At 33.3% G+C, this 23,437-nt stretch overlaps 1 protein-coding gene across 15 annotated transcripts in view; it reads right to left on the reverse strand.

Moving 5' to 3' along the window:
• The window catches only part of LOC106879466 (uncharacterized), a 268,985-nt gene that overhangs the window by 34,775 nt on the left and 210,773 nt on the right, over positions 1 to 23,437 (reverse strand). For 9 of the 15 annotated variants that reach the window (XM_052971400.1, XM_052971397.1, XM_052971418.1 and 6 more), the window contains 3 exons: positions 20,637 to 20,684; positions 17,727 to 17,786; positions 4,838 to 4,897 (listed from right to left, as the gene is read on the reverse strand). In XM_052971400.1, coding sequence (XP_052827360.1) covers positions 4,838 to 4,897; positions 17,727 to 17,786; positions 20,637 to 20,684 — 168 coding nt within the window. The remainder of the gene's footprint in view (positions 1 to 4,837; positions 4,898 to 17,726; positions 17,787 to 20,636; positions 20,685 to 23,437) is intronic. The other 6 variants (XM_052971410.1, XM_052971428.1, XM_052971425.1 and 3 more) reach the window with 3 other exon arrangements.

Raw genomic sequence — 23,437 nt, forward strand, 5'->3', positions numbered from 1 at the left:
ATATATATATATATATATAGCCATCACTTGCAATTGTGTATGACTTGCTGGTAATAATAGATTTAGGTGTCCATGTAGTCATGAGCAAAAATCATTGTTGCTTAGAACTGCAAGAGTTCTCTGCAGGGTTCTTGAAGCATGATCAGTAAACAAGTGTCGCCTTAGTCTGCTGGTTGTAGACAGCTGACACTTTCCATCATACCCAACAAAATAAGCTGAGAGTTTTCATCAAATAATAACTGGAAAGGAATTAGAATTGACATGAGGGCAGAGCAAATGGAGCCCACACACATTTACCTTCTAGGTGGCACAACTTGTGCATCAAAAGTCATGACATGCCTAAGTCACTAAGAGGGGTCTGGCAGTAGATCCACTGCTTGAGCATTGGAACACATCCCTTCCACAAGAAAATAAATAAGAGATGCTCCAACTTAATCAAGCAGTAGCTGGGGCAAGGCATTATGGTCGGGCAATAAATGATGACAGAGGCAATGTAGGCATTTGCCACCTCTGCCCGACCTTTCAGGGACAACTTCCTCTCAGCCCATTTCTGGGAAAGACTGTCTACCCTGTTTGTCACCTTGTCCCAATACTTATCCACCTGGTGGTCAAGACCAAACCAGACCCGAAGCATTTTAACTGGTTTGTCAGTCCAGTGTCTGATGACATCATCCAACAGCAGCAATCTCCTTCTCCAGGTGCCCAGTCACAATCCCACTGACTTGTCGGCATTGATTTTGGCCCCACTGACTTGTCGGCATTGATTTTGGCCCCTGCAACTGACTCATATTCTTTTACAAAGGAACTGACCATCTCCACTTTGAAGGCATCCAACACCATGACAGTGATGTCATTGCTCTCCCGAGTCCAATTTTGAAAAGGATGCCTCTTAACTGCTCCAACTTCTGTAGCAGTGGCTCAAGAGCCAACACATATAGAAGAGGTGACAGTGAACAGTCCTGATGGACCAAACATGTAATGTTCCAATAGGTGGCCATTTACTTTGACCACCAAGCAGATGCTGCTGCACATTGCAGTAGGTCTGAAACCATCTGCTTTAAAGACGGCTTCCAAGTAGTGATGGTCAACCCTATCAAAAGTTTTCAACTGATCTAAATAATAATAATAATAATAATAATAATAATAATATGCCTTGATGCAATACTAGGCACTGGTTCTCAAGGCTTCTGATCTTAACTGATTGGAAGTGTATCTTGTATATTCTTTATCTTGGTGTAAAAGATGAGCTAAAGCATATATCCTGCTCAATAACACAAATTTGCTTGTCAGTTGTTTGACTTTAACCAGTTGAGTATGTCCCTTGGTGGCTGATGATATGTGCATCTTTGACCACAAATAATAGTTGGGGAGCACCATAATCATGTGCTGAGAGAAATTCTTTGGAGTTTAAATAATTCACCTTTGTAAACATGGGTATTTCATTCATCATCTTTAAACAACCCTAATTCAGGGACCTTTTGAGCAGGATGGGCTATTTGACTTGAAGAAAGTTTTAACTGGACCCCACTTCCAAGGTCATACACTGTTTATCTTGATATGAGATCATCATGACATGCACATCTGTTTGTGATACCTGGTGTGCCCTTGTTAGACAGGTAATCATGATGGCCATATTGGGCTTCGTGTATTTGTACCCCAGAGTCAGTTTGATGGTATGTGCTGCTCTCTCACTCAATAATATTTATAACTGTGTTTTCTATTATAGGCAAAGGGTCAAATCTTTTCAGAGATGGGTGAAGTCAATTTGTAATTGCCTCCAGTATTTCTACATTATTCTACATTATTTTAGTCTTGAAGGAATGAACACTTTTTATCTGCTGCTTTATAGATTCTGCCATGATAAAAAAAAAAAAAAAAAAATTAACCAACACACTAACATATTTGCCCATTTTCCCTTTGTCTTTGTCCAGTGTGTTTATAACAATTTTGGTAATGGGACCTGTGTCCAGTACTAGGTGTAAAATCCAAAGCAGGCACTTTATATATGCCAGTCAAGACAAGCAAAATCCAAATTCTGTCATGTATGTTTAAGCATGACAGTCGTTCTGTGTGGGAATTTTGTTGTTGCTGCTGTTTGTTTCTGGTTTTTGAATGCATTCTTTGGATCCTGTATAGTCTGGGGCTAAACAACAAAATGAGCCAGTTTTGTATTGGCATTGACCATTTGTAATCTAAAAGTTTAGAACAAAGCTGCCTACTCCAAATGAGTGACTTTCACCACTTCCCCACCACACGTCATTGAAAAAGCTTCTATATGGTTGCTTGATCAGTCAGAAAGAGCAGGCAGATTTATTTTCAAGCCTATTCTCCATAGCAAGTGAGATTAAAGCATAGAAAATTTCATATTAAACAAACTGCTAGTAAGAGATTTGAATATGACAGCCCAATGCCATAATCACTAGTCTTGATTGCTTCTATGCAAATATATGCATGCACACACACACACACACACACACACTTTTATTTACTAAAACACAGACATATATATTCCACAAATTCAGAGATTTTTGAAATCTTTAAAAACAGAAAATAAAGAGTCTAACAAACAAACATTTCTTTTTTTTTTTTTTTTGGTCACATTTACAAATTTTTCTTCTGCATATTTCAGACACATACTTCCTTCCAACTATACACATATACAAATACACACACACACAAAATTTTTAAAACACTCCATCCATTAAGTAACAGTAGACAGACAAGAAAGACAGTCAGTCCATCTGATAAGGTTGGCAAACAATAATAGTAACATGCAATAAAAATAGCTTAATAATACGTTAGTTCAGGCAAATGGTAAATTGAAGAAAAGTGACTAAGTCTGGTGGAAATAAAACTGCAAAATTGATTGATTGTAAAATAAGGAAAACAAATAGAAACAAAGCAACTATGAAGTCAGTAAAATTCTTAATTTGGATGTCTGGGACAAGAGAGAACGATATATTGATTTTTTTTCTTTTTTTTGCTTTTTCTTTAATTTGTTTTTTTGCGAGAGTTAAATCTGGAATGGTGCCTCAAGGTGAAGAAGAGTAAATATCTTTTAGCTTCGGTTTGTTTGTTTTTCATTTTTTTTATATAGTTTTTCTGGTAAAATTAATGGTTAAAACAGAGGAATGGATTTCTTTAATATTTATTCATTCGTTCATTCAATGTATATACATCTACTTTTTTCAATACTAACTATAATTGATTTTCTTTTAATTTAGGCCACTGTTTCACATTTGTTGTCAATTGTTTTATTGGGTTTTTTTTTTTCCTAACTAGACATCTTTCTTGTTGCTAACCATTCAAGCTTCAAATAGTAACGGAATTTCATTCTCAGTCAAGCAGACTGTGGAAAGTAGAATTATAAGCCATGCCTTGGAGTTGAATATGATGGATGTAACAAGATCTGATTGAGTTGTTGACTGATCTATAATGGTCCAGTAACTTAAACTGCAAAAGTAATTCATACTTACTGACATTTTTATCAAATTTTGTGAACAAAACATCATTGGTTATGTGTTTCCAATACACTAGTAACTGGTTCTCAGCATTTATGGTGGTGAAAGTGACAAGTGACAAGGAAGTGTCTGCAAAACTTGGACTGAAAGATGTGAAAGTTTGCCACTTCCATAGTTTACTTGCTTCTAAAAGTTCAAGAGCAGTATATGATAGGGTACTGAAAAGTTCCTCACTTAAGGGTATCGCAAAAGGTCCAGTTGGAGACATAACCTTATGAATCCTTTTACTGGGCTTAGAAAAACTGAAGGATCACCGCAAAAAGTGTGTGAATCTGAGAATGGAATATGTTGAATAAAATCATGATTAACTGATCCTCCTGTATTTTCTGTTACCGAAAGCCAGGAACAGAAAAGTCTCTGGCATTGGGTAAAATAATGACTCTCCTCATAGGTCACTATTCTCCAATCACTCAAATGATTGTCCTTCAATGAAGAGCCCTTATAATCTGAAATGGACTATGGTCATCTTGCCACACAGATGTATGTATCCATCACCATTAGAACCCGTGATAAAAAAGCAATGCAGCAGTAATTTTAGTGGAAAAAGTCATACTCAATAAAAATTGACAGCCATCACATTATGGAGTTCCATTCAGTTTTTACCAAATTTACTCACAAGACATTGATTAATATGAGGCTGTGGTAGAAAACACTTGCCCAAGATGTTTTTCAGAGGGAACAAAGCTAAAACCATGTAGTTGCAAAAGAAATGGAACCATGTTTGCACCCATCAATTTAAATGCAAAAATTATAGCTTGGATATCATTGTCATGCTTCAAGATATACTTTTCAAATGATGTATACTTATTTCCCAAGCCATACTTTTACTCAACCACTTTTTCTCTCCTCAACTTCAAATTCCTATTTACTTTGTTAAATTCTTCACCCTTAAAGATGGATATATTTCTAGTTGAACCTAGTATATTCAAATATATTTCATTCATATCTCTCATCCTTTATTTCTAATTCATCTCTGCAATTCTGGGCTACAATATTCTAAGTTTGATCCAAAAAGTGACGGTTGTATATGTGTAAAATTTATTCTCACTTCAACCCAATTCCCTTTTCTTATCTGGATCCCAGCCATAAAGGCTTCCAGTCTTTTAAGCTCACAGTTCCTTTAAATCCATCAACTTCTTAAACTCATCTAATCTTCCATCAGCTATATGACTATCTCACCAACAGTATTAAAAACCAATCTCACAACCTGTCTCTTTAAAGTCTACTTCAATGCAGAAAACTTTGCCTGACTCTTACACTCTCCCACTAACAAAAATGTAAAGAGTGACACAGAAATATTAGTTTTGTGAACTCACCATCAATGCTGGAACTCCAGACAAACTGCCTCTTTCATATGAATAATTTGTATCCATTGTCTGTAAAATAATATTTAAGGTAAGAAATAAAAATAAATTGTCAATAAAAGGAATGTATTTCAACATAAAAATTCAAATGATAATCTTAAAGAGAGAAAAATAAAACATTTTTTTACATGACAAACCTTATAGAATAAATAAATAACTAAATAAATAAATAAAAACATTCATATTTAACAAAAGAATTCATTATTGAAAGATTATTCCAATAAAAAGTAAAGATTACTATTTCTATTTATATTTTTATTCAAATAGAATATTACATAATAATACCTAGCAATCAGATCAAAATATTAAGGTAGCAATTCAAAAATTTAAGCATTATCTTCAAAATGTTTAAATTATTAAATGTTAAGTGCTTTGAACAAAATTTCTAGTTTATATAAAGAGGGTCTGTAATGACATCTGACATATTAATGGAGTAAAGCAGAATTTACCCAAGTAAGTATTTTCATCCAGTATTATAAATATTACTCAACAAGTGTCTTTACAAACATAAATATACCTCAATGAGCAGTGGCTAAGGATACCAAGCTTAAATATTAAGAAATTTCAGTCAATGTAGTCAAAAACTTTTAAATGTTTGCACTGCTCATCTGAATAATTAACCCTGTAAAAGTAAGAATATGAAATGCTAACATGAAATTAAGAACATTTAAATTTAATCAAAATGAACCATCAATTTTTTTTTTTTTTTACATATCTTAAAAAACAATCTGTCCATGAAAAATCACATTTGCAATCCAACTCTTTCAAAATATAATTACATGATGCATAAAAGGTTCTTGAAAAAGACCAGATTAGTAAAATGCTGAAAAAGGAAAATATCTGGAATTTGAATCTTGAGGATGCATTTCTCCGAGCAGATAATGTGCTTTTGAGAATGATTCTAGTTGGATAGAAACATGAACAAACCTCCTTTTTCATCAAAACAAAACTTCTTTGTAAATATGTAGTTGAAACTGAAAGCCCAAAGCAAATTAATTTGTCTTCTTTTTTCTTTTAATACAGAAAATGATAACTAAAAATAGATTATTATTTATGGAAAAAAATTTTTATGCATTGAAATGAGTCCAAGATTGGGTGTTAGATGTCTTCATCTAAAACTCATATAAATGAATGACTACTTTCCCTAATTAAACTTTCATTATTTTATGCCAATATGGTTGAAATTATAATAATTATTTCAAAATCCCAAAGTTAGTTTTCATTATCTCAAAATATCCAAGAGAAATAGCTCTTAATTTCATAAACAAAAACTTCTTAGCTGATAATTTGTATGAAGTAAATGAAGATGAAACAACAGTATTCGAATATTTGCAAGGTTTCTAGTATTTGACTGGTCCAAGTTAAAATGCTGCTGAGATAGATTTTGCTTTTATTTCCCTTGAGGTAAATAAAAATGAAATATAAAATGAAGACCAGCATCAATTTAGAATGCCTCATCCTCTTCAAAGGGGCTTTGTGCCAAGAGAAAAAGAAATCAATATCTGAAAGATGCCATCAGTTATTCTATATATTCATCTACCAAATTAGAAATTTGTTAAATTTAACAGAAGACAAGCAGAGAAACCCACAGAGAATTGCTGTCATTTTAGGAGCTGTTCAAGAGAAGATGGACATGTTTACATCATCTTGCAGTAGAACTCATATCCTCCCATGGGTCAAGAACAGACAATGGAAAATCTCCTTTACTGCATCTTTCCATGAACCACTACCTAAAAATGAAGTCTTCAATATACCCTCAATGTTGTAAGATGTTGTAGGACGATTGATAAATGACAAGCAACAGATTATATTGATTATTTGTGTGGAAAGCACATAGAATCAGAAAGATAAAAGACATAGCAATTATCAAATAAACAAACTTAGGACATATCTTAACACAGGCTTTTGAAAGATTTCCATTTTCGTTTGGAAAAGCCAAACTAGCTTAACAGTATTTTATCATTTGAGAATTCAGATGGTCGCTCCTTATAAGGCCTTATGATGTAGGCATCTGAGGACTATCCCCATGACCTTCTCAGGAATATAGGGCAATGAAAACAGATGGATAAATAGATAGATAGAAGGATGAAAGCATTTAGAATTTGACTATTAGAAATATTCTCTTTCCACAATAGATAAAATGATGTAATAAAGTGATATATTTTGGTAGAAATTCAAATATTTCAATACTTAATTTAAAAATTTTAATTTCCACCGTTAATAACAGACACAACTATAATTATTTCTGACACAAGAACGATGTCTGAAAGTTACAAGAAGGGAGTTAATCAATTACATCCACCCCAATACTTAACTGGTACTTTGGTTTATCAACTGTAAATGGATAAAAGGGAAAAAGAGCCCTTCTAAGGGCTCTTTGAACTCAGAAGGTAAAGAGCTGGAACAAATACTTAATGACTCAAACATCCACTGCTCTTTAGAGTGCCAGATTTGTGGTATTCAGTTTCAGCCTTTTAGATTTTGTGTTCAAATTCTGCCACAGTCAAATTTACCTTTTCTTCTTACGAGGTCAATAAAATGAAGTACAGGGTTCAATATAAGTAACTGTTCTATTGAACAAAATTTTTTGCATTGTGCCTAAGTAAGAAATTAATAATAATAATCCTTTCTACTATAGGCACAAGGCCTGAAATTTAGAGGAGGGGTAGTCAATTACATTGCTCCCAGGGTTCAACTGGTACTTATTTCATTCAACCCTGAAAGGACGAAAGGCAAAGTCAACCTTGGTGGAATAATAATAATAATAATAATAATAATAATAGAGTCAAACATAAAAGTTATCCCTATTATCATTGGAGCAGTGGGCTCAATACCACCACCATCAACATCATCATTTAACGTCCGTTTTTCATGCTGGCATGGGTTGGACATTTTGACTGAGGTCTGGAGAGCCAGCGGCTGCACCAAACTCCAATCTGATCTGGCAATGTTTCTCATGTCCAACTTTTCTCTCAGCATGCTTACACTCTGTCATGTATGCACACTGACATTACACAACCAGCAGATCATACTAGCTTCATTTCTTTCAAACCTACGCATGTCCTCAGCAGTCATGGCTAATGTTTCACTGCCGTGTAGCATGGCAGTTCGCAAATATGCATCATGTAGTGTATCTTTCATCCTGAGCGAGAGGCCCTAACTTGCCAGAAGAGGTAGGAGCTCCCTGAACTTTGCCCAGGATATTCTTAATCTAGCTGCTAGAGTCTTAGAGCAACCATCTCCACTACAGACTTGGTCGCCTAGGTAGCAGAAGCTATTAACTACATCTAGTTTTTCCCCCTAGCATGTGATGGAATCTGCTTTCTGTACATCTTCAGTGTTTATTGCCCCTGTGCATCTACCACACACAAAAGCTATCTTCTCGGTTAACCTTCTTTGATATTGCTGCACCTTTTATGTGTCCATAGTTTACACTGGGTACACTATATGGAGTTTCTACCCATGCCTTTTCTACAGATCGAGTAGGGCATCTACCTAAAAGGATTTGTGATTTGACTGCCTTCTTACTTACTAAGACTTTGGTTTTTGTTAGGTTAACTCTAAGGCCCTTCGATTTTAGACCTTGCTTCCACACCCTAAACTTCGTCTCTAGTTCTGGCAGTAACTCAACTATTAGAGCAAGGTCATAGAGGAGCTCCCAGGGGCAGCCTGTCCTGAATTCCTCTGTTATTGCCTGGAGAACTATAATGAATAAGAGGGGGCTGAGTACTGATCCTTGGTGAACCCCTACTTCTACTCAAAATTCCTCACTATACTCATTGCCAGCTCTTACCTTACTGACAGCATCCCTGTACAGGGCTTGTACAGCTTTTACCAACCACTTGTCTATTCCCTATTTCCACATTGACCACCAGATAAGGGATCGGGGGACTCTATCAAAGGCTTTCTCCAAGTCAATGAAAGCCAAGTACAGAGGTTTATCTTTGGTGAGATATTTCTCCTGCAGTTGCCTTACCAGAAATATAGCATCAGTGGGGCTTCTGCCTGGCACAAAACCAAACTGCATCTCATCTAGGCTAACTCTCTCCCTAATTAGTTGGGCTATGACCCTTTCTGTAACTTTCATCACCTGATCCAATAATCTGATACCCCTGTAGTTATTTCTACCTAAAGCGTCACCTTTACCTTTGTAGCAGTTGACTATGGTGCTGCTACACCAGTCATTGGGTATGACTCCTTCATGAACTACCTGATTTATGATGCAGGTGACCTGACCATAACCCACACCGACCGATATTTTAAGCATCTCAACAGCGATTCCTGATGTGCCAGGTGCTTTCCCTGTCTTCACATCCTTAATTACTGAAAAAAATATCTGAAAACTTTAGAAATACCCTACAATCTAGGTGTATTGCAAAAGTCGGCATTACTTGGAACTGCACACATATTGTATAAAGTACTGTCTGTCTGAGGTCCTTGTTGTGACTTGACAAACAGTACAAATCCCCGGAAGACACAATATCTTCAATCAACAACCTCACGATATTGTATACAGTGCAATGTCTATAATAATAATAATGATATGATGATGATGATAATAATAATAATAATAATAATAATAATAACCATGCATACTGGCAGAGAAAGTTTTCAGGCTAGATGCTCTACCTAATGTAAACAACACAATTATAACAAGCCAAGAAGAGAGCTTTTACATGGTCTCTGTCTTAACCTTCTGAAACTAACAACAAAACCTTCTTTAAATCACATTCTACCATCTAAAAATGAAAAAAAAAAAAATAAGACAGGACTGTCAAAGCTGGGAAGTCTTCAACCATAGACCTATTTAACAAGGCTACACAAAACAGCTCAACCATAAAATAACTGTATAATAACTATAATAAATCAGACAGATTGAGGTTTACAACATTATGTACCTTGCTTAAGGACATAACACAATAGCTGCAGTATGGGTTGAAATAATGTCTACCAGTTGTGTATCACCTGAACTTTGGTTCAATTGTCCTTTATATATTCTGTTAAAATTATAGTTAATACTGCACAACCAAAATAAAATAGAAGCATTATTATACTTTTTAATAGTTACTAAGAAACCATATGGAAAAATAAATAAAAACATATACAGAAACAAAACTTCTCTGTTAATAGCTCCAATCAGCATTTAAAACAAAGTACTTTCTAGTTGCAAATGAACACTCAATAAGGATATATATCACCTGTTAGTAAGCATAATCAAAACCATTGAAAAGAATCAGGATTAAGTGCAAGCATGGCTATGTGTTTAAAAAGATTGCCTCCCAAGCATGGGGCCTTGGGTTCAATCCTGCTGCATGGAATACTGGGCAAGTGTCTTCTACTATAGCCCTGAACCAACCAAAGCTGTGTGAGTAGATTAGGTAAACAGAAACTGAAAGCCCATTGTAAGTGTGTGTGTGTGTGTGTGTGTGTGTGTGTGTGTGTGTGTGTGTGTGTGTGTGTGTGTGTGTGTGTGTGTGTGTGTGTGTGTGTGTGTGTGTGCTTATCTTTATATGTCATGGTTGTAAAGGAACAACATCTTCATAACAAATGATATTTGTTTCCAGTTGTCCAAGTAAAACTTGACTGGCTGTGAGGAAATATTACCTTCATTGGAAACAGGTAAGGGGTGATAACAGGAAGCCTTAACAAAATCCATCTGACTCATGCAAGCAGAGAAAAGTGAGTATTAAATTATGATGATGGTGATGACGGGGATGATGATGATGATGTGATAACGAAGATGACGATAATAATGATGACAATGATAATGATGATGACGATGATGGATATGAAGTATAAACTGAAAAATGTAAAGTAACTTCTGGAAATATTAGTCTATAAATAAACCAACTATCTTCAATTTCTCATCTGGAAAAATTATTACTTTTCTGTCAAAAGTTTACAACAGAGTTCTCATTGATTGACGAAAATCAATATATATATTTACCAATCAAAATATATTTGAGTGAGCAATATAATTTCTGTTGTGCATCATTTTATCCATTTGTTCATCTTTTTATTTTGATATTGATTAACCTTATGGCACATCGTTGCTGTGATCAATCACAGAAGATCAAAGCAAATTGACTTTGACTTTGATCTCATATGACTTTATAAATAACATAAATTAACTAGAAAATCTGAGATGACTTTGTCACTGCATTTCTGATTATTAGAGTGACAAAGAACTGACTAACTTGATGCAGAACAAATATCTCAAGGGAGCTGATTTATAAAATCCTACCTTCTCTTTTTCATCCTGATGCTTATGTCTTTAACCAAATCTACTCATGCATGCATGCATTCATTCATTCATTCATGCATGCATGCATGCATGCATGCATACATACATACATACATACATATATATATGTGTGTATGTATGTATATATATATGAGAGAGTGCTGAAAAATTTCTGGCTTTAAGGGTAGGGTAAAAGGCTTAATTGGAGGCCCAATTTCCCAAGTTCTTTTATAGGGCTTAGAAAAACTGAAGGACCACTGCAATAGGTGTGTGAATCTCAGAGGGGAATATGTTGAATAAAATCACAATTAACTGATCTTCCTGTATTTTTTGTTGACCAAAGCAGGAACTTTTCAGCATATATACATATATACATGCACACACACACACACACACACACATACATCTACACAGACACACCCACACACACATAATCTACTGAAATTATCTCTGCCTCCAGAGGTTGAGTCAGAATAATCAAATGGCAGATATAAATGTATTTGTCTATGTGATTCAAATACATGCTACTGTCCATCCTGAATTATTTCTTGAAGCTCATCATCATTCACTGGCCATTTTCCATGCTGGCATGGGTTAGATGGTCTGACAAGAGCTGGCAAGATGGAGGGCTGTACCAGGTTCCACTCATCTGTCTTGGCATGGTTTCTGCAGGTAGATGCCTTCCTTAATGCCTACCACTTTACAGTGTACTAGCTGTTTATTACATGATATATACATGCACACACACACACACACATCATTACTAATCCAAACAAGTAGTAGTATAAAAGAAATAAATAAGGTTGGAAATGTACAGAAATATATAAGGACATTTTCAAATTTTAAAAGATACATGTATACATGTGTGTGTGTGTGTGTGTGTGTGTGTGTGCGCGCGCGTGTGTGTGAATGCACATAGCTGAGTGGTTAGGTTGTTGCACTAATAATCACTAGAACAAGAGTTCAAGTCCCAGACCAGGGTACATGTTGTGTTCTTAAGCAAAACTCTTCATTTTGCATAGCTCTGCAGGTGGGCAAGCGGCAGAATCACTGACATATCAGCAGAGATGCTTTACATCATAGCTTCCAGCTCACTACAAGCTGAGTTCAAATCCCACCTGCCTGGAGAAGGCAACAGAGCACCACTCCAGTCATATTTTTGTTCAGATTTTCTTTCACTTGATTACAGAAGGAAAAATTGCTAGAGTGTTAGAGTAACTGTTTTTATAATTGGATGCCCTTTCTATGAGTAAGTGCACTTCTGTGATGCAGCAGTTATACCTGTTCCTGGAAAAGTTATAAAATCTAATTAAAAAGTCTTACCATATTACTAGTATTAGGAAACATGTTATTAAAACTGACATAACATGTTTTGTAATGCAAAACAAAGTATTGTTGAAATTCTCATGATGCTCTTTATATTTGATACAATTTATTTTTTTCACATAAATTCTTTCAAACTATACTCCCTCACTTGAGTATAGCCTAGGCTAAACTTATTTCTATTAGCATGCCAAATACATACAAATGGACATTATAAAAACCAGCTAATTGTCTTATACTGAACTATAAAATAGTCAAACTCCAAGTAATTATTGTCAAAATGAAGAGATAAGATGATGAAATATTAGTGACATCAGCTATCAATTGAAACAGTAATAAGATATCATAGAAAAAATACTTTTTAAAATATTCCTTCTGAAATTCTGCTTAAGAAAGTTAAGTGTCTTCATGCTTAGAAGATAACAGGACCTAATATTGATGAATTATAAAACATGGCTCATCCCTTCCTTTATTTATATTTGGATATTTTTATTCGAATATTCAATAACAATTTTATTTGTTTTGAATCTCATAAATATGATTCTGCATTTTGTAATGTACAGACAGCAGAAGCCTTTGTCTCCAAAGGGTTAAGTAAATAATAGCTTATAGATTACAAGTAAATAACAGTTTGCTGGAAAGATACGGTAAAAGGATTTCTAAGTGCAAGAACCATAATGTTAATAACAAACTAAAGTCAATTAAGAGAGGGAGAAACAAGCATCAGAAATGTGCAATGAATGAGATTAATTCTAACTGAACAAACCAAATAAACATACATTTACTGTATACTCTAGCAGAATAAATAGAATTAATTGCTCAGCTATCTGTAATTAGAGGTATCCAGAAATCAGTATTCAACCTCATTGATTTTAGGGGATGGCTGTGAGTTGCAATGTCAGCAGAATAAGAAAAACTGCAACAACCAGGAATAAAACATAGCTTGCCTCATCATTCATGGGGAGGTTATTACATAAACAATAGACCTTACTTCAATGCTCAATATTAAACTCAAAATTATACAAGCACACACACATGCACTGTATATATAACACACTTATCTGCAGTGAAATTTGTACTTTTAGCATATATTATTGTCTTCTCGAAATTGGTAATCTGCTGCCTTGTACATCATATAACATTCCAAGAGTTACAGCATCAGTCCAAGCTAAAATGCTCACTGCCTAAATGGTCAAGAGATTCAAGACTCTCTGTACAATAAATGAATACTTTATTATATTGCAATACAGAATACAAATCACAAATTAGCAAAGGAAAACTCCAGTCACTGTTTGTCTATGTTTGAATCACTGCCAGAGTCTTCTGTGATGACCCAATGACCTAAAATATTACACAATTCATTAAAAATAATCATTGCTACTGTCATTAAAGATCAATCATTCACAGATCTCTGGTACCCCTTGATAATGCACAATTCAAATTTATAGAGTATTAAGAAGATGACAGACAAATATCCCAAGATAATAAGGAATATAGTTTATTATCAAGAAGAAAGTACTTTCCATGAGAAATGCTTAATTCATTACTACAAATTAAAAAGGGTAAAGACTCCCTACAGTCATGAATGACCGTGAGATTGCACCTAGAAGGTTACACTCCAAGGCACAAGTCCTGGTAAGGGTATTTATGGAAGACCGGCCTCCCCTCTCCAAGGGAAAGGCAAAGGCCAATACAGCTTGGCACCAGGGACATTGCAACTCATTTCTACTGCTGAGTTAACTGGAACGTGAAATAAAGTGTCTTGCTCAAGAACACAACACACAGCCTGGTCTGGGAATTGAATTTACTATCTCATGATTGTGAGTCCGATGCTCTAACCACTGAGCTAGGCAATGACACAGTTATTACTTTCACAGTTGAGCTATTTGTTAAAGTGGTGATTTACATGGTATATTATGGTACCTGCTTACATCTAGATAGACTGATGCATTGACAAAGACCAGCAATAATGAGAGAAATATGAACTGCCAATCCTCAGCTGACTGCATTACATTGTATAAACTTAGAAATCCATGGCTTTTTAATGCCACTATGCTGCTGCTACTACTACTACTGCAACAAGTACCAACAATGTATTTAATAGTACAAGTTTAATCATTTCTTATAAGTGGGAGTAATATTAACATGTTTGCAGAAATGAAGCTGGCATCAGGTATGCATGATGTGAAGAACAACCCATCATCCAGAGGCAATGTATTGCACCAATACGAAATAATTCAGAAGTGAAAATATTTGTGACAGAAGATTTAATGAGTGAATCCTGAATTCCTATGAAATTACACCTTCAATATGTATTACAATATCAGTATCATCCAACATTGCTGAAGGGAAGAAGTAGGACATCGGTAATTAGGAATTCATATATATTAAAGAGCTACAATTAAATTCTATAACTGAACAAAAAGAATCCTAGAATAATTACTTTTCAAAGAAGAAATACCGATGTGGAATTCTTACACAGATAGGTATCAGATTTATTTATTGTGCATAGCTTAGTGGTTAGGGTATTCAGCTCATGATTGTAAGGTCGAGAGTTCAATTTCCAGCAACATGTTGTGTCCTACAGCAAGATATTTTATTTCATGTTGCTTCAGTCCACTCAACTGGCAAAAATGAGTAGTACCTGTATTTCAAAGGGCCAGCCTTGTAACATTCTGTGTTACACTGAATATCCCTGACAACTATGTTAAGGGTACACATGTCTGTGGAGTGGTAAGCAACTTGCATGTTAATCTCACAAATGAGCTGTTCCAGTGATCAGATCGACTGAAATCCTCATCGTAAGTAACAGAATGCCAGTTATTTATTGCAAATGGTATGTAGACTCTGCAAGATGTTTAACATTTTCCAAAAGATATTAGTGACGTTGAGCAAAGGGAAATAGATACAACAGAAAACAGAAGTATTAACTTTCATTTACTAGAAACTTACTTAATGAAGTTAATGAACCTTACATTAGTCATAATGAAGTAGATTTCTTTTTATGGAAAATATTCCAACCATCATTAACCCACTTTTTTTCCATTTAGGCATCAGACTATATTATCCAAAATGTTCTTTTTTAAAGACAAGAGTATAATTTGAGAGAGATTTGGTTGTCATTTCTAAAAGGTCTTGCAACCTTGGTTCATAACTCAATAATTGTTGTTGTTTACTCCAAGGTTAGCCATGACTGATTAGATCTATGATCAAAAGCTTTCTAGTCATGGCTCTTTGTGTTCTGAATTCACATCCTGCCTAGTTCAAATTAGCTCCTCATCACTATAGTACTTAACCAGAGTAGTGGAGTAGCAGAACTGTTAGAAGACTGGGCGATTTGACTGGCAGTAAACTGTTATAGTTTTTTAACTCAGATAGCAAAATCTGTGATGATTCTGGAACCGTTCTGTATCAGTCCAGTTGGCACCTTTTCTATTAAAGAAATATCAGTGGCATTAAAAGGAGAGACTTGTAGAATGGACAAATGGTAGTCTTCCTCAAAAAAAAGTTTTACCTAGGCCTGCACAAATATATGCAGATACATGGTCAATGCAGACTGATGATGTCACATACATGTGTGTGTGTGTGTGTGTGTGTGTGTGTGTGTGTGTGAGAAGAGAAAGGAGGAAGAGAGAATGGAAAGAACTGAAGAAAATGAGAGAGAAACAAAGAAAAGTACAAATTACATATCTACAAAATCAATAATATCTCAAAAGGAATTCAATTGATAAGCTAATAAAAATGAAGTGAAGGAAGATCTATCAGAAGGAAATAATGACCTTGAATTAGACAACCTGACAAGGTCATACTTTCTATGGTTCATGCCAAATTAGAAGGAAAAGAAAGAATATAAAATAAAATCATTAAAATGATGATGATGACGGTGATGATGATGATGACAATGATGCTGATCATGATCGTGATGACGATGATGGTGGTGGTGGTTGTGTGGTGGTGGTGGTTGTGTGGTGGTGGTGGTTGTGTGGTGGTGGTGGTTGTGTGGTGGTGGTGATGATGATGATAATAGTATACCAAATGTTATTGTTTGCATAAAACAAGTAACGTAAATGTGTCCCCAAATGTTTAAGTCAAATTATGAAATAATTTTAACAAAAAAACAGAAAATATGTCAACTGAAGTGGAAATCCTCATTGACGCTAGACTTGCTTTATCAAACCAAAGAGTTTTACATGCAACTAAGTAATATTAACATAACATAAGCAATAAATACATAAAGTATGAGCCAAAGTGCAAGTAAACAACTAATAATAATTATCACAAATTAGTGGGAGAAAAAAAAAAAATGATTGCAAAGGACCGAGTCTATTTTAAGTGAGAACTGGCCATTTTTATATGGAAATACTGTGAAGTATTTTGGACAAGATGAAAAAGGAGCGAAACCACACAGCAGTGAATTTTAAATAAGTGTGCGAATTGATGAATTATATAAAACTTGCTATTTTGATAATCTAATCAACTACATCATTGTGAACTAAAACATAATGTTACACTTTTGTTTGAATTTAATTTTCTTCTTCCATTATTTTTTTTTTTTTACTAATTTTAATAAATCATCAAAAATATTTTTTTTTAATAATAATTGAAAATTTTGAAATACTCAAGAAACCCTACAGATGTCATTGATTAAACTTTGTTTCCGAGGCTGGTGTTTTAATTATTGAACATAATTTCAGTTTTAATAGTATGTTAGAGGAAATATCATGCATACATTTGGCAGCTATATTTTTCAATTTCTGAGGAGACGATGAAAAAAGAATGAGGCTGCCATTATGATAAAGCTGAAGGAAAAGACATTAAAATATTTCAATGTAACATTAAATATTTGCTTCAAATTAGATAAAATAGACATTTGCATGCCTTGTGAGTTCCAATTAATGAAAATAGCAATGCAGATTACAGAATTAAAACTGCTTTGAATTTCAGCAGTAATTTATTATTTTTGTCGTCTGATTGACTAGACTTTAGCAAAAGTGTCAGCAAATGTATATTTTATATTTATTAATATATTATGTTTTCATGGTTAGTTTACAAATTTATCACAGCTGACATTTGCTTTAGATAATAAAACATTAATAGAAACAAACATAGCAACTTCAGTTAGGAAAATAAAGATAGCCATTTTGTGCATATATGTATGCATATGATGTGTAATAGTTGTGCATAATAGACTTACTTGAGAGGTGAGGTTAGTGAAATACATTTTCTATCAAAATATGCACAGGTTACACAATAAATTGTTTGTTGTCAACTCACCCCAGATGGCCAAATGGCGCTGTGAACACAACCTCGGTTGCAATAGCTCAATGACTCCGTCTACAAAAGTTGGACGCACTAGGTATAAAAATGTGCTGGTAAATACATACTGAAGATGACACCACGAAAACAGACCAATTTTACAGAATACATAGGAGAGAAAGTGTGATATAAATGCAACTGGCACAGCAAGCAACAAAATGAACATGAGAAGATAATGGTATTACACTGCACCAAAACATATAAAGATATATATATATATATATATATATACACACACACATATATATATTATATATATATATAAGCATGCTAATCAAATATATACTATTTGCAATTATACACAAGACAGAACATGAAGAAACTAGCAAACACTGATAATATAATTTTGAAATTATTGCAACTGTACAAAAACCAAAAAAAGCAGATACACACTCTGAAGCAAAGAATTGATACCAACTACATAATATCAACATATGACCCATGCAAGTATCAAACTGAATGATTAATCTGGATCAATGGTCAAGCAAAATTCACTCAAATGAACAGCTGAATTGTTATGAAGCAAAATCTATACAACTACTAAATCATATTACTACATTTATGTTAGCTATTAGGTAGAATTAGTAATGAAGCAGAGGAAATAGGTTCAATTTAGTAAATAGTTACAATCTTACTCCTATTTTACATTACACAACAGGTCCGGTAACAATGTATATAATAAAAGATTGAATCAATAACTACAGGACATAGGAATACTATTCACTTAATGCTAAGCATTATTTGTAATAATGTTATAAGCAAGATTGAACATGCTACAATTAGTAATCATATAGTTTTAATTAATTATCAGTATGCTTAAGTGTTGGTAAGGTATTTGGTTCACTAGCTGATGAATCAAAAGTTTGTATTCACTGCAAACAATTTTCTCAGTGCAGATCACATCCTCATGCCTCAATCACTCACAATAATGAATTTAGATATTTAATCTTCATATAATATTGTCTATAGTAAACTGACTGCGTGAGATTGCAAAGCTAATCTTGTTTCTTATGAGTTTCTGTGATTTGAGGAGACTGGAATATTATTGTGCCTTTGGTAGAATGGTTACTTCACTTTTTTTCCATGTCACAAATGAATTGGATAGTAGATGCACTATTTTATTCACTTTCCTTTTGATTGTTCTCAAAAGTCCATAAAAGACGACCGTATGACCTTATAGCATACGAACAGACATTTTGAAAGTATCTTGCATGTCAGAAAATATTGAGAATATAATAAGATGAAATTAAAGGAGGATACAAATAATCACATGAAAACATTATTGGTTTACTTATCAACGAATGGCAAATGAGAGGCAATAAAAGGTATGCTGAACATTATAATGTAAACATTATAAATGTAATATTATAAATGTAATATTTGTGCAAGTAAATCTCTGAGTGAGCTGAATCCAAGATAGGATCCAAGTCCTTAATAAGCCATTTCACTTAATGTGCACCTGACACCTATAATTTTCAATTTATGGTTAGTGGAGTTAGAGAGGCCCAGTTAAGATGACTTGCTCTTGGCATACTACATGCATTTTACATTCAGTGATTTAATGAGCCAAAAACAGTTACCGGACAATTTCTGTTCATACTAAATGAGAACTTAGAACAATACAAATAAATGAAGAAAATACAGTGAGAGAAAAGTGAGAATGGAACTCATACACTCAAGTAAACATTCAGTCATATAATCACACTATTAAGCATTAGATTTGTTCCATCCATCATGAAAAAATATATTCCTTTCATGCTGCATATTAAGTTAGTTGACATTATATAAATTTCCTTAAAAACTTCTAAGTTGAAATAATTCTTTAGTTTTACTTATGAAATTGCAAACAATTATTTTGTAAGAATGAAGCTTAAATGGTATACTATAAGGTAATAATTAAAACTAACATCCAGAAAAGGAACAGTGTTATAAAAGTAATAAGCTTGTATGTTAACTAGGTGGTTTCTATATTCATTTTGATCTGACAACTTTCATAAGTCTTCCTTTCTAGCATTATTGTTTACAAAAGATGTATGAAAAAGACATGTGATAAAACAGAGGGATATATTAACAAATTGAAAAATGAGGAGAGAAATGATGAAAGTTGAAGACAAATGACATAAACAGCTATAAAGAAAAACAAAGGAACTACCATTAAAGAACAGACAGGTTACTGACTAAAATCTTGATTACAAGGTAGAATCTTACCTCCCATAACTGCCCAATCTTCCTAACTAATTAACAAGTGATATACAACATCATTAAAATCTCATTCATGCATGTGTTATAATTAAACCCAGTTTTCAAATCATTTCAGTGTTAAATCTGCAATGAACCAGGCAATATCTAACATCTGGAGCAATATTCTCCTATGGAGAACAAGCTTTTAATTATTTTAATTTTCATTCTAATGTTATCAGTATAAGTTTGCAATATGTGTAAGCTTCCCTTCCTTACAAATTACACATGCTATCTGTTCAATCTCTATAGTTATCCCACTTCAGATGATGTAAGATTAGAGTGAGGAAGAAGAAGAAAAAGATAACAAGACAAACTGACAACATGATGTGAAAGAGAGAGAAAGAGAGAGAGAGAGAGAGAGAGAGAGACAGAGATAAGAATAGGTAAGAACTTTTAACTTTTGCGTTAACCAAGTGTTAATACTTCTAGCAGGAATAGCAGTGAGTATGCATATATGGTAGAATACCATTCTGAAAGCTTCAGTTCCATCTCTATACAATTTAGGCTTAAAACTTGCAGGTGATGACTTGGTATTTCATTCCAGTAGGGTTAATAGAACAAGTATTAGTAATATATGCAGATTAATTCAAATTGATTATATTCATCCTCTAAAAAAATAAAACTGACCTTGCGCCTACGTAAGACATCAATATTCATAGAAGGAAATGGGATGTGCTGTAGAAAAAAAAGTTCCTGAGATGAGAAACCTTTTTTTTTTTCTTTTTTATTATGGTTGAGAAAGGCATGGATGCTACAACATTCTATGAAACTTCCCCTAAAAATGTAAGGTAATGTTACTAATCAGAAAAGAAATATATATTTCCAGAGGAAACAGAGGGATTATTGTGTAGGTGATGAATAGATGAGTGGATAGATAATTAGATAGAAAGATATTTTAAATATACAGATAATATCAGCAAAAATTACTGCAAAAAGGAAATTTGAGATTAAGAAAGGTTCTATTCATTACGTTTTTAATATAGAATTTTAAAGATTAAAGCATTCTGGTCACTCCTTTTTGAAGAAATATAGATATAAATGTTTCCATTACCATTAATGCTACTATATACTTTTTAAAAATTTTATTGCTTTATTCTTTTTTTCTTACTGCATATACAATATTTATAAATATTTTGATTTCTTAAGAGTTTTTCCTAATGCCAACAACAAGCCTATGGATTAAAATATTTCATATTTTCTTTCAGACTGATTGACTGCAATACATAAAATCACATTTCCACCAAAATTATTTTACAAGACATAATCAAACTTTTCTGACACTTGCCATTAAGCATGTTTTTATGTGCAGTATTTGTCCTTTTTTGACTGTAAGTATTGCTCTTAGTAACTACCATTGAATGGGGAATAGAGATAACTGTATGTGGAAGCAGTCCAGATTTATTTTGAGCAAATTCTGATCTGTAGCAGGAGGAAAATATAAGCAGCTTGGAAATTATAAAAAGATGTTATTCTATTTTAATTTTTCTCATCAATTTTATATAGTAATTTGTGAAAAAATTGCAATTGGTTATGATTCCATCAGGTCAATTGCTAATTCACTGCATTTCTAAGAGTGAGAATAACAATAGTGCCATTAACTCACTACAGAACAAATATTGCAAAGGATTTCATTTGGAAAGCATCGGTTGTCATGATAATTTATATCTTCATTAAGATGTTCACTTAACCCAGTTCTAGGTATAGTTTTAGGGAGGCAGACCCACATATCATTCTCAATTAATTTGTTATACACAATTTAGTTATGGTTATAGACAATGTTGAAACATCTTGTTCATAATAAGTGGATCAGAAAAATGAAAGGCACCCACCACACATTTTCTAGACACATGAGGTGCATTTAGTTTGTTGCAATTACTTCAAAATTACAGCATTTATAAAATTCATGTACCACCACAATTTCTTTTGCATATCTCTAAATGTATGCACAGCCTACTTTGAGAATCCCTGAGCTAATCAATACCAGCAAAACAGGTCTTGTTGCAAACTTAACAGTCTGGTATTCAGTTTCAATGAATAAATCATTATCTTTTATTTACCATAATTACATCATTTTTATCCAAATATTAGTTCTAATTTCTTACTAATATACAAATGTAAATTCTCATCAAGCCTTAGCACTACAAACATCAGTAATAACAAAGGTGTTGGCAAGTAATGGCTAATGCTATAACAACCTTTGTTCTCTATGTAAATAAACATGTTTTACTAATATAAGATTGTACAGATTTTTGCAGCTGTTTTAATGAACAAGAGACTTAGGATTTTATATTATTTCAAATTCTATTTATATAAAATTTTGGAGAAACTCATTAAAATTCTCAATAGTCTTCAAATGAATATAAAATTCAATAATGTCCATGTCAAGACATAATTTCATAACTGTTTGTTTTAATATTAAAAATCAGTAGAGTATTATTGTTTACTCTCTTCTTCAACCCAGACATAATATCATCTCTTAGAAGATGGACAGCCAGTACTGATTTAATATAAAATAATTAAATAATGGACTTTCAAGCTATAACAGAAGTTCTATAAAATAACAGCCAAATTTCCTTCAAAATATACTCTGTTATCTTAATAATGGATGCATTAGGTAAATGTAGTCATGGGCACACTATGCCTGTAGGAATAAAAAAAAAATGGGACAATCATAGTTGGAATAGTTTGAATACCTGCTTGATCAGGTCAACTTTCAGGATAAGCAATAGTAACAATGAAATTTTAGGAAATTGCAGCTCCATTTTAACATTTCAATTATCAAATAAGAAGAGGTCAAAATTTAACTCAAAAGAATTAAACCAATTTACTCTGCTTCAGTCTTCTACATCACCTGAATAATATAAATTCATTTACACTTCTGACTTAAGAACATATTTTATATCAGGAATCTCTCCACATCTCCAATTATGTGATATTTTCATTAATGCTGACCCCTTTCAGTGCTAGTAATGCTGAATGTGTACAAATGATTACATAGTTAAAAAATAATTAATTAACAGAATAAATTATCTATCCACAGAAATATGAAAAATGAAATATGGAAAATGTTTTAAGAACTCAAGCATCAAACATTTTATTCATACATTTAACGGGAGAAAAATAAATGTGGGGAAGAAAATTGTTGGCTGAAACCATTTTTGTTGATAAAAGGTGAAAAATATTATCATTCTTGATAATCTACAATATATATTCACAAATGAGGAATATTCCCCAAAATTGAAATAAAATATAATTAGAAGTGTTTAATTATTTACAGCATAATCCAAGATTGAGCTAAATAAATATGTTAAATTATAAAGAATCTGAGGAGAAATGAGGCAAAATAGCTGTGGTATTCAAAATCCATGAAATAATAATTAGCAGATTCACATTGCACATAATGGAACAAGAAAATGGGTTATTTTGAC

The sequence above is a fragment of the Octopus bimaculoides genome, chromosome 1 (genome assembly GCF_001194135.2).
Source record: "Octopus bimaculoides isolate UCB-OBI-ISO-001 chromosome 1, ASM119413v2, whole genome shotgun sequence".
Classification (NCBI taxonomy): domain Eukaryota; kingdom Metazoa; phylum Mollusca; class Cephalopoda; order Octopoda; family Octopodidae; genus Octopus; species Octopus bimaculoides.